At 42.1% G+C, this 18,328-nt stretch overlaps 1 protein-coding gene across 1 annotated transcript in view; it reads left to right on the plus strand.

Moving 5' to 3' along the window:
* SAMD5 (sterile alpha motif domain containing 5) overlaps positions 1-15,586 on the plus strand; it is a gene marked incomplete at both ends in the record, with an annotated part of 50,514 nt that extends 34,928 nt beyond the window's left edge. Inside the window, one exon of the mRNA XM_080941694.1 lies at positions 15,524-15,586. Coding sequence (XP_080797820.1) covers positions 15,524-15,586 — 63 coding nt within the window. The remainder of the gene's footprint in view (positions 1-15,523) is intronic.
* Positions 15,587-18,328: the final 2,742 nt, after the last annotated feature.

Here is an 18,328-nt window from a genome sequence, read left to right on the forward strand (position 1 = left end):
GCAGTCTGCTCATTCCTGCCTCTGCTTTGCAAATAGTGAACATGCTTTGTGGGATGTTCATGAAGACATTCTTAAGCTTTCACCATAGGTCTTTATCATGCTAAGCAAATGCTGCTTGTCACTGTGATATGTTGTACGTCCAGGTTCGCAGTGTGTAAATAAGACTCCTCTGATTGGAGGAGGGGCGGGTGGAAACAATGGGGGATGGAAACATACTTGGGAGTAGGTACATTTCTTTGGTTTTCCTGGAGGAAGTTAGTCGGCGTTCTTATACTTAGTAATCATGTACAGATTTACAGGTGCAAAGATGTGTTCACATACATACGTGGGAAAGTGAGATTTGTAGGCTTCTTAGAGTTTGATATAAGGAAGAATTAACTTTAGTTATAAAGATGAAGCAGAATAGGGAGTTCCAGGAGTTACTATGTAGATGAGGCTGGTATCGAACTCAGAGAGATGAATTCGCCTCTGCCTACCAGTTTTGCTGGAATTAAAGGTGTGCGTCACCCTGCTTGGTCTAGAACATACATTTCAGGCAGCGTTGACTAACAAACTTGATATATGAGCTCCTGTGCGGTGCTTGGGTATTATACTAAATGAAGACAAAGATCTGAAGAAGACAGACTCTGTCAAGCTATGGAGGACACGGTTGAGAAGATTTATGAGTGTTCAGGATAAGCCAGGCTCCGCTTTCATGAGAAAACACCTAGTCCTTCCCCCATCTTTAACTTAAAACCATAGCGAGTCAGATACTCATTCAGGCTGGACAGAGTACCTGGGCTAGTGTCTGTGAAGGCTTTTTTCCATCTTTTGCCTCTGGAATCCATGTTCCCTCCCTCTTGTTTTCTCCTATCATCTCAACCCTGGTTTCTCTAGAAACATTGGCCTATGGTGGTTTTGGTTAGTTAGTTAGTTGGTTAGTTAGTTAGTTGGTTGGTTGGTTAGTTAGTTAGTTAGTTAGTTAGTTAGTTAGTTTTTAAGAGTAAGGCTGGATGTGACTGGTTATTCCTAACTGCATCCCTTGGATCATAACTTCATTCATGACCTCCATCTATTGAAACGAAAGTAAAGCCTTTCTTTGCAGAGAAAGGGGAGATAAAACACTATCAGATGGACATGCTTTTTCATGTCTTTCATTATGTAAATGCTTCTGAAATATCAGCCTATAATCTCATGAATTCACAATGAAGAAAATATCATGAATATGTGACATCTTTATTTCATGAACTCCCTGGTTCTCCCGACCCAGATGCTAATTAATGGGAAGAAAATCAGTAGTTTTTTTTTCTCTGATTCCTATCACGGTAGCTTGGTATATGGTCATCCATCCTGGTCTTTTTAAAATCTTTCTTTCTTTACAGTCACTGGCTGCATGCCCTAAGTATACCTTGCTCAGTGGGCTGATGATGTTTCCAATTAGTCTGTCCCACGTTGGGCCCAGCCTCTCCATCACTGACCTCCTTACTCTGTCCCAGGTGAATTCCTTTCTTTCAGGAGAATTAATGATGCACATTGGAAAGATGGGAAAGAGTCATTATTTGGCTGTTTAACAGAACACTGAAGTTGATAAATCCAGTTACATGTTGTATTCGTTTTCTATTACTGCATAATTAATTACTACAAACTTAGTGGCTAAAAATAATACCCATTTATCATCTCATAGTTTTGTAGGTTAAAATTCTGGGCAAGCTCCAAGCTTGATTTCGAATTCTCTGCTCAAAGTGAGATTCAGGGTATCAGCTGGAGGTGCTGAGGAAATCTGTTCCTCCAAGCTCATTTAGGTTTTCAGACGAATTCAGTTCCTTGCTGCTGTAGATGTGAGCTCTCCATGTTTTGCTGGCTGGTGGCCACAGCCCACTCTGTGTATAGAACAGCCAGCTACGTGCCTTTCTGCATGGCCCCCACTAGGGTCAAAGTACAAAAGTAAGCCAACTTTTCAAGCTAATTTTTAATTTTCCATCAAGAGAAACATGTTGAAGAGACATGTTGAAGAGTTAACAGTGTTAGTTTAGGCTAGCCCTAGTAATTTTTTTTGTTGCTATACACTGTAACCACCTTCTGGGTGAACACCTCACTGGGCATTCCCAAATCCTCCCTACATTTACTTAGGAAGGGCAAAAGCTTTAAGGGCAAGAATTGGAGGGTCTGCCTGTGAACCCTGTCCACCACACAAATGTTTGCTCAGTGGGGCCCTGTGTTTCTGCCCAAGTGCAGATTAAAAAAGAAATTCCTCAACACACCTTAGTTGTGGGAGTGTTTGGAGTTGATTAGGAGAAAGGGTGAATTTTAGTTTGGGTTGGCAGAAAACACCAAAACTGGCCCCCACAAAAAAACCCACCAAACCAAGCAAACTAACACCCACTAACAGAACTCAAAACAAGAAACAATTAATGGCCATATAAAAAATGTATAGATTTAAAATTACCAACAATATTGACAAAATTTCACTTAATGAGTACAATAAAAATTACATGTATATATGGAATTTATATATTTGGAAAAATATACACACATATGCATGGGACTAAAAGAGATTGGTTCAAGGAGGAGTGGAGAGTATAAAAAGAAACAAAGATGACATCACAATAGAGTAACAATATCCCCTAGTGTGAAGGACAGTGCCTCTAACTAATATTCAAAACCATGTTTTGGTTTTACACCTAAGGTTTCATGATTTTTTTTTTAAAATATGCTACCTCCTCAAAGAAATCATCTCTTATGAACTGACACCATCTCTCCCTGTGGCATCACATCTGTAAAAGGAGTTTTACAGAACATGACAAGAGTTTGAAGTTATCTTGGTTGCTAACATGTCTAATTGCTGTCTACATTTAGACTAGACCAGACCATGATAAACACTGTGTGGACTACCACCCGCACCCTGGCAGGGGATCCGGAGATCCGAGTCCCTCTCCACGTTTTGTTTTTAACTTGCTTCAGTGTCACATTTGTGGTGATTTCTAGGAACCAGGGCTGACTAAACAGCTATAAAAATATTTAAATTTGTACATAGTACTTAAATGAGCTCGGGTACCTCTCTAAGGTATGTCCATGCCTTGTTTTCTCATTGGAAACAAAATCTAGTGGAATTGATCTGTTTTCTTTTATAAGGAGTTCATATTTGTTAAACATTTGTGTTTTAGTTCTTTCTTTAATTTCTAAGTTAAAAACATCTTTTGAGCTCTGCGCTCAAAGAAAACATAATACCATGAGCAAGCTTTCACAGGGGCCCCAGAATGAATTGTTTTCCTAGTCTTTGCCTTCTTTCCCCCAAATGAAGACACAGAATGGTACATTTCATGTGTATGTTTGTAGTGTTTGTATATGTGTGTGTTTGCATGTGTGTGTGTGTGTGTGTGTGTGTCTGTGTGTTTATATGTCTCTGTGTGTTTTCATGTTCGTGTTTGTGTGTTTGTGTATGCATATATGTATGCATATATGTATATATATATATACACATATATGTGCATGTGCACTTTCCCACACATGTCCAGACATCTACATTTTTCTCTACTTTTGTCCATCTTATATTTTGAGATCGGTCCTGAGGTTGAACCTGGGGTTTGGTATTTCAGCTGCACGTACTGCCAGTGAGTCCCCAAGGTCTGCCCACCCACACTGGCTTTACAGACAAGCTCCATATGCTCTGCTTTTCATGCGGATGCTGGGCATCCAAACTCTGGCCTTCATGATTGTTCACCAAGCTACTTACCCGCTGAGCCTCCTCTCCGGTCTACACTGTGGTGTGTCCTATCAGCCCTTGTCCGTTAAACAATGACATGCTTTGGTCAAAGAAGGGGATGGTGAGATGATTTGGGTGTAATTTAATAGGCATCTTTACAAACCAATGAGACAGTCATAGTTTCAATCTTCTCAGTACTGGCTGTATTCATGATAGAGTTGGTTTGGTCAACTCTCAACCCTCAGCGAAGAAAACGGTGCACAACTACAGCTGACCCCGAGTAGACCTGGGAGAAATAATATGAGGGAGTGAGAAATAGGCCTTTGTTGCAGACTATGGAAATGCTGGGTCATCTGTTACTGCAGCATAATTGGCCTACCCTGACTAATACAGATGACCTGACTCTGGTGTGCATCTTGGCCTTACGTTTTAGTCTAGCCGCTGCTGAGCAAGCGATACAGCTTCACTCACTCTGTCAAGCACTCCCTACAGGAGCTGACTAAGCAGTCACATGGATCAAACAGGAAGTGCAAGGGAATTAATACTTCCGAGGATGGCTTTGATAAGTGGGTGATGGAAGCCGGTGGAGAAGTGGTTCCCGCCTTGCTTTCTTCGTGCCAGATTCTGCTTCTGGGAAAGCTCATGCCAGAGTCAAGTGGCTAATTCCACCCTGCACCCTGTACTGACCTTCTCTTCATTGTTTTGCCTTTTTTTCCCTCCCCCTTCCCTCCTTTGCTCAGGGATTGTAGTCCTAAACACCTGCCTACAGACCTCTGTCTCAGGCTTTGCTTCCCAGAGGAATACAACCCACCTTCTATTAGATTCCACTTCAACAGAACCAGTCAAAGCAGTGTGTACCATCACAGGGATTACTTATATAGTTCTGTGGTGTATGTCATCATAGTGTTAGTTTACAGGAGCTCCAAAACATGACTGCTTTGCTAGTCACACTAGAAGTTATTTTTGCTAGATTTGTTTGTTCTAGCCTCTGTCACTCCCTTGCCCTGGCCACCTAGCCATAAAGCATGTTCATGACACATAGCACATTAGTCTTAGTTGGATGGAGCCCATATTGGCTGGTTTGAAATAAGCTTTCTATAAAGCAGCCAGGCCTGGAACAGGTCATGTAGCCTAAAATAACTTGGAACTTTAGATTCTCCTCCTTCCGTCTCCCAGCTACTGAACTACTGTATGTGCTGTTATGGTCAGGTTTGTGCACTGTTGGGGACCGAACCCTGGATTAAGTGCATTCCAGATAAGCATTGTACCAACTAAGCTCCACCCCCCACCCACAGTAATAAATTGAGACTTCTTTTTAACAGAACGTTAACGGGAAAATGTGAAATGTTAAAGCACAGTAGTGGTAGGTAACATCGTTATCCTAAAATACTTCCTTGCTCTTCAGCTCAGAGTTGCCAGTCCACTTTCAGTGCCTTGTAGGACAGTGGGTTTTTTTTTGTGGGGGGGAGGGTGGGTGGGTTGGGGGATTGCAGTGATAATTCCTTGGCTCTGAGCCTCCTCTGCTTCCTCTTCAGTTTATCCTTGCAAACTTCAAAATCACAACACAGTAGGACAGAGGGTACTTTCGAATCATCTCTTCATTTCATATATCAGAAAATGGACTCATGGAGGTTAAAAAGACTGGTTTGTTTTGTGGCGTAGGAAAAGGATAAAGGGGAACATGATCTGAACCGTTAGAAAGATACTTTCCCCCTTTTGGCATAATTAAATTCTTGATTGTGACGCTCTTAAATGAGCCATGAAATTCTAAGCACTTGCAACACAAGTGTGATTTCTAACTATGGCCTTTTTTCCTGTCCCCCACCCCCCAATCTGAATGTTAAGGTGGCAGATGCATAACTAATCTTAGCAGAGTCTATATTAAGAAACCTGCAAGGTGTCTTCATTTAACTTGCACGCTCTGCGAATGTAATGTAGTGTTAAGTAGCATGATTTCCCACATTATGTCTGAAAATAAGAAAAAAACAGCCCCTTTAGTGTGAATAGTCACTTTATATTTAGTTTCAACAGGAATGAAAAATATAGAAACAAAGTGTTAATTCATGTGATTGAGGCAGGCGGGCAGTGTGTGTGTGTGTGTGTGTGTGTGTGTGTGTGTGTATGTGTGTGCGTGCATATACATTTCTGATAAACAGAAGCCGAAGATCAGGATTGGGTCCTGTGATACACAAACCAGGAGATTCTAAAATCCTTTTTTCCCACTATAAATTCTCTGAAATGTATCCAACCTTCCGGGCTATGTTTTTGTTTAGGGACATTTCCCTGGACCTAGCATTAGTTAGTTGTATTTCATCTCTGGGGTCGGGGTTTCCAGAGAGCTGGTCAGGGATTCCCTGCAGCTCTATTGAATGTCTCTGTTGCAATGGGACAGACCACTGAAGGAAAGAAGCAAACAATATTTCAAGACCCAACTGGGGAAGAATGGGTGAGAGCAAGCCAACCACTCTGCATTAAAAGAAAAAGATGTTAGCGCCTTCAAATATGGCTGTAGAGTATTCCTGTCTGATACATGCTACCCGATCCAAGTACAGAGAGACCACTTGTGCTGTATTTGAAGTTAAAATTCTGGGACATGGCTTTTACTCATTTAACCCTTTTGCCAGTTTAAAAATAAACTGTATTGGTACCAACTTGCTCCATAAATGTCGTGTTTTAAATAAATGTATTCAAAGTTCTCGAATTCCCAGTCACTTTTAAACCAATATTTTTTTTCCTCAATAAAAAAAGATGGTAGGAAAAGAACACAGTTTTATAATGTGTGCATATGCGCATGCGCACGCACATGCGTACCGAAAGGGCAAGTCTATGTTTTTAAAACAATTAAAGAGATCTTTATGCTTCAACAAGCTGAGGACTACGTCTGTGGCAGTTATGTTCTATGGGGCATGCTTCACAAAGCTAAATGAAAAATTTAAAAGTTAATGGCTAAACAGTGCTTAAAGCGTGTGCATTAGTCATGATCTATTTTAATAACGTTTGTGGGTGACTAACTCAATAATGCTTCTGAACGCTCATTACGGTTCTATTTGGGAGATGTGCCCGAGAATCAATTCTTCCTTAAGGGGGAGTTTACATTCCTTAGTTATCGAACAAAAAGGCATGATTTCATGTTTCTGCATGGGGTAGATGCTTCCACGATATTGTTCCTGACAACACCTGCCCTCAGAGATGTGACACGCCATGGTGTTTGCAGTTGACAGAGGGTAAGCTGAAAGAGTTGTAAGATTGGATGGCTGGACACGGACTGTTCACCTAGGGAATGATCATCTTGTGGTTGAATCCAGCCTTGAGTTACTCCCGCTAGGGGGCGTCTCATGGCCACGCTACAAGGAAAGGATAAGATGGTTCTAGAACTACATAAAAGCTGACGGGCCGTTGAAGCCCACTCTTCCCCCTCTAGTCACTCTGCCTCCATCCTCACCTCACAGCATCTCCACGAACGCTCTGTGTGGAGCCCACAGGGACTTGAGTTGTCAGGGAAGCTGCCGATTTCTCATTCGGTTCCCGCTTCTCCTGGGTACCATCACTGTCTAACAGCGAGTGTGCCTGGTTGAGAACTCTGGGGCATGAGGAGAGACAGCCTGATTTTCATCTTTGGCCACTGCAGGAGCCCATTCACGCCTCCTCAAAATTCATTTAGGTGAAGTGAGCCCTTTGAGGGTGTTCCCTGCTGTTCCTATACTGCTAGTCCATGCTATTGTCTGGAGGGTCCCTATCCAAGGCCAAATTCAGAGACAATGTGAACAGTGGAAAAAACGATGCCCCCCTCCGCATAGCGCTTCCTTCCTTCCGGCTGCCACTAAACATGCAAATATGGCCAGGATGGAATTGCTAAAGAGGATTACGACTCGTGTCTTGCTTCCCTGCCCATTTCAATTTGGCAGGTGAGGTCAAGGCCCAGCAAGGGTCACGCTTCAGTATTTGGGGGGCTGAGTCTGGATGGTAGAGGAGCGTGGGTAATTTTGATAAAGGAGGCTGCCCGTGTTCACTCCAAAGCCTCTCGCTATTTTCAAGGCTGGCTAGCTAAGCCCCCGAGGGAAGCCTGCGTCTGTGAGTAGACCAGCCATCTTTGCAAATCCTCTCACCAGACAGGAAAGGTCAGCTCACCTTCATGACTGGAAGGTCCCCAGGTCTGTGGGACTAAAGCCAGATGGGAGGCCAGAAGGGTCAGTGTGCAGCTATTGTTCGGGAGGAGCTGTCTATGGTGTGAAAGGGTAAACTGTAACTGTATTCCAGACTCAGCACTTGGCGTGAGATTCGATGTGTTTGTTTGTGATTCTCCTCTCGTCTGAGGTGTCTAGAAATGAAGTAGACACGGTGGGTCTCAAAAGTATGGTTCCCTCCAGGGGACTTTGAGATAGAATGTCACAAGAATGCCCTTATCTGCCTTTTCACCATGTAGGTGTGTGCACTGTCAGCAGAGCGATGGTGGACACAGATGCTAACTCGTCTGTCTTCACACTTCACCCCTGACCTCCAAACTGCCACAAACCCTAAGAAATCATTCTCCATCATCTGAGCCTCACTGACGCAATAGAATTCACAACAATTTCACACCGTCTCAGCTTTGGTGTACCTGTTTTGTTTTCCATTCTGAGTTCTGAGTGACGGAACGGAAGTAGGTGGCCCGCTTCCCTGGGCAATGGAAGCGTGAATGAACCTGTGTCCCTGGCAGACACTGATACTGTCTGTTGCTTTGCTCACTGAACATGCTTTTCCGTGGAGCTCCATTCTCATTGGAGGGAGCTGCTGTGGGTGTGCCTTAAGTATTCACAGTGGGATATTTAAAAGACTATTCGAAAATAGTATGGGATCAAGTATTTCCCTTTTCTTTTTAAAAAATATTTAAAAATTTTATTTGTGTGTGTGTGTGTGTGTGTGTGTCAGAACTAACATGCGTGTGTATGTATGTGTATGTGGGGGTATGTGAGTGTGTGAGAATGAGCCTGTACGTGTATGTGTCAGAACAAGTGAGAGAGAGAACAAGCATGTGTGTGCACGTGTACTTGTGTGTGTGTGTCTGTGTGTATGTGTGTCCATAATCCTGAAGATGTGTTTCAAGGAAGACAACAGACACTGCTGATTGTTAATGACAAAGGGCAAATGCTTAAGGGGAAAATAGAAATTTAGAAAACTCAGTCTTTTGACAGTTCCTAGTGTTTCTTTTCTTTAATGAGATGTATTAGCACATGATATATATATATGTATATATATAATAGTATATACATATATATTATATACATAAATATATATTATAGTCCTTAATGTAGTCTTATGTATTTTTACATAAATCAAGCAGTTTATATCATGTGTAAATAGGAAGAGTCCAAATTTTATATATATATAAATTATATATATATATATATATATATATATATATATATATATATATATATATATATAATTAGTGCTATAAATAAAATCAAAAGGGGCATTTTGTACAATATTTAAATAAACTTTTTGTATAACGTTTTATATTCTATAAATAAAATTCCCATTCACTAAAAATCACATTTGCATATACTTCTAAAAACAACAGAACTGTTACACCTTTCCCTATCATCATGTTACAAATTATGTCTGTTGGTGAAAGGTGCTCTGCGTTTGACCGCTAAGGATATGGTGGCAGGTGTCACAAGCTGTGAGGCTGACAGCAGTAGGGCCTTTCCCTCAGGCTTCTAGCGGCCTGGCGTAAAGGTCATGGTGTAAAGAGGCCTGGATACCGCTAAAGACTAAGAAGGAGCACCCTTCCTTGCCCTTTGGGCACCCTGGTGGTTCTACACTCTCTGGATTTATGGTGGTTCACTCCTTCCTATCTCTGCTTCTCCCTTCATGTGGTGTCCTGAGTATGTCTCTACTCCCTCTCTCCTTCATATGAGGTCACCAGACAGTGGGGTGCAGGCCCACCTTAAAACCCCAGTGAGCCAACTGCTCTGACTTCCTTGGAAAGGTGGAACTTGCTATAGAACAGAACTGCTCTCCCTCGATTAGCAGCTTTCCCAGAGCAGCTCATCTATATCTCAAAGCCTCCGTTTCTTCATTTGTTAATTAGGTTCACTGTCAAGTTGGTATGGGGTGAGGAGGAGAGATTATTTGCAAGCACACATTCTTGACATGGTGCCTGCCATAGGGAGATTTCCCCCAGTGGATAATAACAGTGGATTTACAGTCGTGGAGCAGTGGATAAGAACCCTCCTGGTGTGCATTAGACACCTACTGTAGTGACAAATATACCTGTGATCAGTGGAGTAAGAGTAAACAGATACTAAGGTTAACGGTGATCTCGAAGATTGTTAATTAATAGTAACAGATGATGTTACTACAATTAGAAAATGAGACAGGGATAGGGAAAGAGGAGTAACAGGGTGAGGGTCCAAAACACTACCTAGAGACCAACACCACCAGGAGCTTTTCTTTTCAGCAACTGAGCCACCGCGTAAGAGTGTTTCAAATTTTTTCAAAGAACTTCATTAGAGGGCCAACCGCTCTGAACCGTGCATTCTGGGATTTCCAGTCTTCACTGTTGCACTCATAGGCTATGATCATGTCTGGAGACCTGACTGTACAGTGTGGAGAGAAACTCCAAAAGCCCCGGTACGGTGTCATTCCACCTGACCTGCCTGCTCACAAGAGACTAATTTGCCCATGGAAGTGTCTGGGTGGGTGGACTTTGTTAGTTACCTTCTCCTTAGAGTTCTTTCCCCAACGGCCCATCCTGCAGCCAGCCTTGGCCTGCCTCTGCTTCAGAAGGAAGCAGAGTTTCACTCATGAGCTGTTTCTCCCCTGACCTCAGGCGTACCAGTGTCAGAGCCCTTCTGGTCACCCCTATCATCCCTGTTGACTTTGGCATCCATTTTCCCCTTACTTGCCTGTGTGGATACGGTGGAACCCCTTCCCCAGTCTGGAACTGTGGCTAAGTCTATTCTGAACTCACTTCCATTTTGCTTCTTCAGCCATACTATGAAAACTCTGGAAAAAGGGAGGTGCCCTAACTAACCTTGGGTGCCTGTTCTGACTGGCTGTTAATTATTACAGAACAACAGAAGCTTCACGCTGAATCCCCTACAGTTACATTCCTGAGCCTTTGTTACTGATGGAGGAGCTAGATGAGGCTGACTCAAGGCCTCTAGAAGCTCCTGGGGTGCTGGCTGTCCCTGGCTGACCACAGGCCTTCAGGAGGTGGTGGGGTGGGGGTGGGGAGTGGAGTCCTTTTACTCAAGAGTGCTCAGTGCTGAGGTTTGCAAAGCAGCTTTTGAAGTTGTGAATTTACATAACTGTTCAGTTGGAAAAATTATAACATCAGTTAATGCCTTGAGGATAACACAGACAAAGATGTTTTTGCTTTTGTAACCTCCGAGTGTGTTTCAGAGAGTTTTATGAATAATAAGTGTGTAGGAAAATTCCCATGCAGCCTCTCTAGCAGAGTTTGCATTTGCTGAAAAGCTGTAGATAAGTCGGGAAGTAAAAGATTAGAAACTTGTGTCCGGAGGACGAATGGAGGCTCAGTTGCTTCTGATCTGTCTAATTTGCTCCAGATAGGAAACATTAAGTCAACAAGGATGGAGACAGCTTGGATAATAACAGGACCCGTTCTTTATTTCAAGAGGACATTTTACATATTTGTTTCTAAAGAAAAAGAAGATATTCTTCTAGTGCATAGAATCTAAGGAAGTCTATTCTGTAAGATTTCCCTAAAATAGAAGACAGGAGAAGGTGTTTTATATACCAGCTCTTTGTACTGTATGAAATCACATCTTCTTTCCTGTGGGGCCAGAGGCCAGTCCGAGCATCCACAATCTAGAAATGACAGTCAGGAGCCATAGGAGCTTAGTGACTCATGTCACTTTTGCTCTGTGCAGGTGAAGGAAAATAACTTTCTAGATTCAAATTCCCTAACAGGAGCTTATTCTGATGAGAAATTATCCGTAAGAATATGCTATAGATCTGGCAATCTCTACCAATGCTATACCCCTAATCTGAAATGTGAAGTGGGGGAGGGGGAAAGGAGACACAGTGTCCAAACCACAAAGAAGTCATGATTCTGTACTTAAAAAAAAAAAAAAAAAAAAATCAAGATTTCCTGAGATCTTATTTTTCCCAGTTGATTATTCTGACTTTTAGGCAACTTCAAGCCTGTTGTTTCTTTGAGCCTGTGGTTCTTCCCCTAATTACAGGCAGCTAAGAGCTTCGTGCTAGCTAACCCATCCTGAGAAGTGAGTTTCCACTTGATAATACTCTAGAGAACAACCACAGATGCAAATCCAACAGCCACACAGTCTCCATATTTAGTTTTTCAAATTAGAAAAAAAAAAAAGTGGTCATTCTGAACAGTTGAGTTTCTCTGGGCGTTCCATGATTGTGGGGGGTGAGACTCTTTCCCAGAAAAAACTTACTAAGGAAGATGATATTGTCTTCCAGATGATAAACCAAGACAACCAAAGTTGAAAAACCCTAGGTAGCTGATGAGAAATTTCTTTTGTTTTAGCTTCATGACCTACTAACGCTAAGGTTTTGGCATTGAACCGTGTCACACCTCCTGTTATTATCGGACTGGGAAAGGTAGGACTTTGCTTAGAACAGGGGTTCTCAACCTTCAGGTTTTGACCCCACAGGGATTACATACCAGATATCCTGTATATCAGATATTACACTATGATTCATAACTGTAGCAAAATTACAGTTAAGAAGTAACAACAAAATGATTTTATGGTGGGGAGGGCACAGTTTCCATTTTACAGAAACTAGTTTGCATCTACTTTCCAAATACTGGGAAGATGGATATGTGAAACCACACCCATCAAAAAACTCTGCCTCTCCCTCCCTCCCTCCTTCCCTCCCCCTCCCTCTCTTTCTCCCTCTCTCCCCCCTTTCTCTGAGATGAGGTCTCCTATAGCCAGGCTGATCTCCAACTCACTGTGTAGCTGAGGATGGCCTTGGGCTTCTGAATGTCCTGTGTCCAATTTCAAGTGCTGGGAGTCCAGGCATGTGCCACCCCACTTAACTTCGTGCCGTTCTTTTAATCTTCTGGAACATCTAGTCCTTAAAGGCAGGAAAGCTCCAGCTGTTTTAAGGCCTAAGAACAATGCAGCATTCATGCATCCTAAGACTGGATTTGGAGAGGTTTGAGAGCCCACCAGATATATACTATTGCTTTCATGGCTCTTTTTTTTTTCTATTTTTCCTCCCTTCCCTTCCCTCCCCCCCCAACCCTTCTTGTGGTACTGAGAATAGAAGGCCGGACCTCTTAAGTGGTAGGTGAGCTCTCTTCCTACCATGGAGATACAACTTCATCTCACCTCCAGCGTTCTTAGGCCCACTTGCTCACTAACTAAGGAAGAAGATATAAACAACTGTGAATACATTGATATTTTCCTTGGTGGAGTGAAAAGAGACCCATTCGTCTTGTATGAGGATGCCACGTGATTTAGGGGAAAACGGGCTATTGAAAAACTGAAAAGTAAGGCGTGAGAGCTGTGCCTCCGGTTGCACGTCTCACTCTAAGAGGTCTTCGTCCTTTGCTTAGCTCATCAAGATTCTGAGTCTGCTCGGTTTTCTTCCACCTGAGTGGGAACTGTAAGGACTGGGCTGCAGACATCACAGTGCATACTAGCCGTCAGAGCGCCGAGAGCATCAGTTAGAGGGAGAATCTTAACATTTCCCCAGTCGGGAGGCAACGCAGGCTCTTCTAATTACTACTCTCTCAACTTGAAACTCGTCATGCCCCAGTTGTGGAAATCCCGTTTGTCTACATCCCACCCTCCTCCCTTGGGAATGAGAAACGACATATTGCAAGACCGGGCTTGTTGGGTGAATTGGATTTGCTTTCGTAGAACCAAGAACAAGGAGAGACTTTGGAGGTTGTTGGGTTATGGTCACAGTTGTAAAGTGAGTTCAGGCTTCCGGATGAGTTTAGTGTGGAGGGTGTCAATACTTGAGGCACATTAAACTGTCCAAAGGCATGTTTTGTCTCCACATGTCTGTGGAACATGTAAAGGCATGAAGGCCATTGAGCTGACTTCATTCAGAGTTCTGCCTCTTCCAGAGTAGGTGCATTATAAACCTGTTCTTTCTCAGCCAAGGTCTTCCTTTCTCCTTGTGACTACTTACATCCTAACTTGAGGCTCTCAAAACCCATTATCCTCCTGATATTAACAGCTAGTTATCTTGTATAACACAGTAAATATGATAGTTGTTAATACCCAGTTACTAGTATACTACAGCGTTAAAAGAAATGAAGCAACTTCACCTTTGTGTTTCAATAATCTCTTCTCTTTAGGATGTCACCATACACCCCTGTACCCCCCCCCCCCCAGAACCATCCCAACAACTCTGCTTGTTAAGACAAACTAAAGATTGATTAATCACAGAAGGTAACAGGAGGTGATTTTAACAGAGGCATTGAATTAAGTTTGATTTCTTTTTAAAGGTGACTTTTTGAATATATTATTAGTGAGGTTTTCTTAAGTGAGAGCCAGACCAGAGGACTATAAATAGTTTTCTCTCTATAAAGGAGAATGATTAAGCTTGGTCAGTAATACTTCTACCAGTTTAGATCGCCTGATTGTGGTGTCTCCCATGCTAATAGTTAATGTTAATGGCATATTAGCTTGTAGCTGCAGGCAGCAGGTGGCCATTGCAGGAGCAAGCGTGAGAAGGGGGTGTTCTGGGAGGTCTTAGATGTGTAGAATCATCCTTTAAAGGAGTCTTCATGGAGTCTGCAGAATGGCTTGCGTTTGAGGGGCATTGTTCCATTTCAAAGAGTGAACCTCGGTATTAGGGTGACTGAGATAGAGTATTAAACAAAACAAAACAAAAGACATATTCAACCTTTCCCCCAAAGTACCTTTTCTAATAAGCAACAACAAAGGCACAGCAAACTAACAGACCAAGAACCCCAACCCCTTCTTGAATCCAAGAAACATGAAAGCCTGAGAGAGAGGCAAGTGTTAGGTGTCTTTGTCTCTTTAGCCTCTCCTTTCCTCCTCCTCCTCCTCTGCCCATCATGAGCCTGTCAGGGGATCCTCAGAGTATGGCAGAGTATAGCAGACAGGCAGAAAGCAATCATCTGTGCCTGCCGTTCAGTTGCCAGTGCGACAATGAAGGGGTTAAAACTGCCAACACCTATAAGACTTTGGAGATGATTAATGTAAACCCGAGGCCCTGGACACCGATGACAACACAGCAAATGTATTTTACTATGCTATTGCTTTCAGAGAAATCCCTGTCTCCCTCCAGGTCACAGTTCTGAAATGCCTCACAGAAGAAATCATTCTTTATGCACCCAAATGATAATGATTAAAGATGATTGTGAACTGTCTTTATTTTGGAAGATGCAGTCCGAATTAGCACTAGGGGCTACAGTTGTAAGTTGAACACAAAAGTTGCCTTTGCACGTGAGTTAGGCAGCCAATCAACATTTGGAGCCTCTGCAGGATGCTGACTAAGGCTGTTATTAAAAGTTGCTAATAAAAAGTTGGAGTGGTGTGATGGAGAAATCTGAACTATCATAAGGCAGATTTGAGGTTTTCATTTTTCTTTTCTTACAAGGGACATTCAAGAGGGGAGACAAATAACAAACGGAAACCCTTTAAAAGTAAACCAAAGGCTTAAGAAGAATATAATGTGGTGTTCTTCAATCATTAGCATAAAAGAGAAAGCGAATTCATAAAAAGCAGAGGTGCTAAAAGCTGGTTTTTAAATGTCTGCATGGTAACCGGAAAGGTACAAGCCTGACTTGAGGACAGGAAGTCATTCGTGATGGACTTGGGGAAAAATGGGCAAAACATAACCTCAGTAACCCAGATATGTTCAAATCCACAGGTCCCAATGGCTGGCATCCTAGAGTACTTAATGAATTGGCCGAAGTCATCACAGAACCGCTAGATATCATTTTTGAGAGCCCGTGGCGGAATGATGAGGTGCTGGCGACTGGAAAGGGGCACGTTTAGAACCTTCTTTCACAAAGGGGACTGGATGGTGACTCTGCAAACACTCATCAGCTTAACATTTTGCTCGGAAAATTCTGGATTTATCAACTTAGTAAGCCAAGTAACTGGCTTGTAGTGGTCAGGAATAAGGCAGTACCAGACCACCTATGGAAATATATTGAACTTGGTTTTTAATGGACACTCCATGTGGGAAGAATTCTGATACATGTCTTGCAATTTCTTTCCTTTGCTCTTTGAATTTTTCATTGTCGTAGATGGGGTTGACTGAGACTTGTAGGTAATTACTAATTTGAAGTAAACTACATAAAAGTAGGTTTCTTCCAATAGCTAATTAATTATGTAGCTTTCAAATTAGCCTCTATCTCTTAAACAGCAACTTTCATTTTATACTTTAACATACACATTATTTTACTTTGTATAGGGTTTTGTTTTTGTTAAGTTACAATATTTCATATAATTCTATATAAACTCCTTTGGTGAAGGAACTCTTACTTTAGGTATTTTATATAGTGATTTCACATATAAGTATAACCATAACATTAACAGATTAAGAAAGAAATTATTTTCTGACTTTTACTATTGAATGTGGTGGAGGGATGACTGTTACATTAGGTGTACCATGTCCTGATACATGTCAGCTAAGACCATGTCCTGATACATGTCAGCTAAGACCATGTCCTGATACATCTCAGCTAAGACCATGTCCTGATACATCTCAGCTATTTATATTCTTCTTTGTCCTTGCCCACCTCCCCAAGATGCCCTCTCCCATCCCCCACCCCCTCATTATGCTTCTGATACCAGGTGGTGGGCAGGGAAGTGGCCTTGGCAGTAGGCAAGGAGAATAAAGGGAAAGGAGTAGGAAAGGAGAAGGGAGCCTGGAGTATTATTATTTCTTTCTCATTGTTATTTTCTTTGGGTGTTGGTAGTCTGCTTTTCTGCTAAGAAAATACAGCCATCATGATGGGTGTCTAAACTTAATTGAGAAAGGGCTACAGGTGATCTCCCAATGTTAACAGGCATCTGAGCTGGCAGGTTTAGAGAGACCCTCAGCTGTACTGACTTGTGGAACTGTCCTTTCACTGCTCTGAAGTACCGCAAAGATGCAAGCTTGTGTCGCTATAATTAGCGACACGGACAGGAAACTTTCAAAGGCAAGAGATTGATGTTTGCTCTGTCTCTAGAAGTAGGTAGGCAATTAAGAAGGGACTACATCTCCAGAGGCATTCATGGCATAATACTGGTTTTTTGTTTTTAAATCTAAAGTTTAACCACTTGAGCTGCCTTCAGAGATGAATTTAGGCACCGGGCAAAGGCTTTCTCAAGCTTTAAATGCAAATGTAAGGAAATTAAGTTCTAAGAGTACGTGTGCGAGTTGTCCCTTACGAGCTGATTACAATCAACCGCTCGTCACCTTTTCAAATAAGCTGATCTGTAAAATACCTGTTAGATTTTTTTAAAGAGGTGTGGGTGTCTGCATAGATTACTGATATGATTTATTGTGATAATAAACGGCTTCCTGGTTGAAACCTCATTTCCAGGTGCTGCATCTGTGGAAGATTTATTCCACAGATGTACATTTGCATGCATTTGTTGAACTGTGGCTAGCAAGAACCCAATTTCTGAAGAATCTATTCTTTTCCCCAGAGGCAATAGAATAAAATCCTCTGTGACCAAAAAGGGCCCTTGGGGCCTCTCAAACTTTATTTTCAATTTGAATGATGCCCAACTTCAATTATTTGGCTAAATCTAAATCTTGTCTCCACGCCACTATTGGAATTAGAAATTAACAATAACCTACCTAAGTCACGAGTCACAATTTAGGATGGTGTAATAGCCAGTGGGTAAGGAAGATGTCTTGGAAGTAAAGCTAGAAGAATAAAACTTGGGAAGAGAACCAATAAGGAGAAGCTTTAGCAAGCTTTGTGTTGAATCCAGAGGAAGAAGACATCAAAGGAATTCTGACCTTGAATTGCATTTATAGGGATTTATCTTCAAGAGTCAATGTCTCCTTGTGCTTTCCCCCCTTTTATCTAAACACTGGTGATTTCCTTGATATTGAAATGTAAAGGATGAAAATATAACAGGAAGACTCAAATCTTGATCACGTGATGATTCATAGTCCCCAGAAAAAAAGTCATAAGTGACAGGGTCTTAGTTTATAATATTGAGAGGTTCAGAGAATAATGGCAAAATATTCTTCATCTTTAAAAAAATGGGAGCATATGAAGAAATCCCACTTATGCAAAATGTTGCTTTGCTCAGTATGGTGGTACATATCCAGAATCCCAGCAGAATTTCAAGTTCAAGGCTAGCCTGTGTTATGTAATGAGATTCTGTCTCAGTAAGCAAATCAGAACAAAACAGAATAAAACAGGAGGGACTATGGAGATAGCTTAGCTGGTCAAGTTTGTACCGTGCAAGCCTTAGGACCAGTGTTTGAACCCCAGGACACACAGAAAAAAGCCAGGTGTGTGATACCACAGTTATGTTCTCAGCACTGGAGAGGAAGAGAGAGCAAGATCCCCATGGCTTGCTGGCTGGCCTCCTAGTCTGTTTGGTGAGTTATAGACCAATGGGAGACCCTGCTTTGAAACAATCAAAACAGAGAAGCCAAAGCAAGGTCTGCCTGCAGAGGACATCTCTGGCCTCCCTGTGTGTGTGTGTGTGTGTGTGT

The sequence above is a fragment of the Micromys minutus genome, assembly GCF_963924665.1.
Source record: "Micromys minutus genome assembly, chromosome: 30".
Taxonomy (NCBI): Eukaryota; Metazoa; Chordata; class Mammalia; order Rodentia; family Muridae; genus Micromys; species Micromys minutus.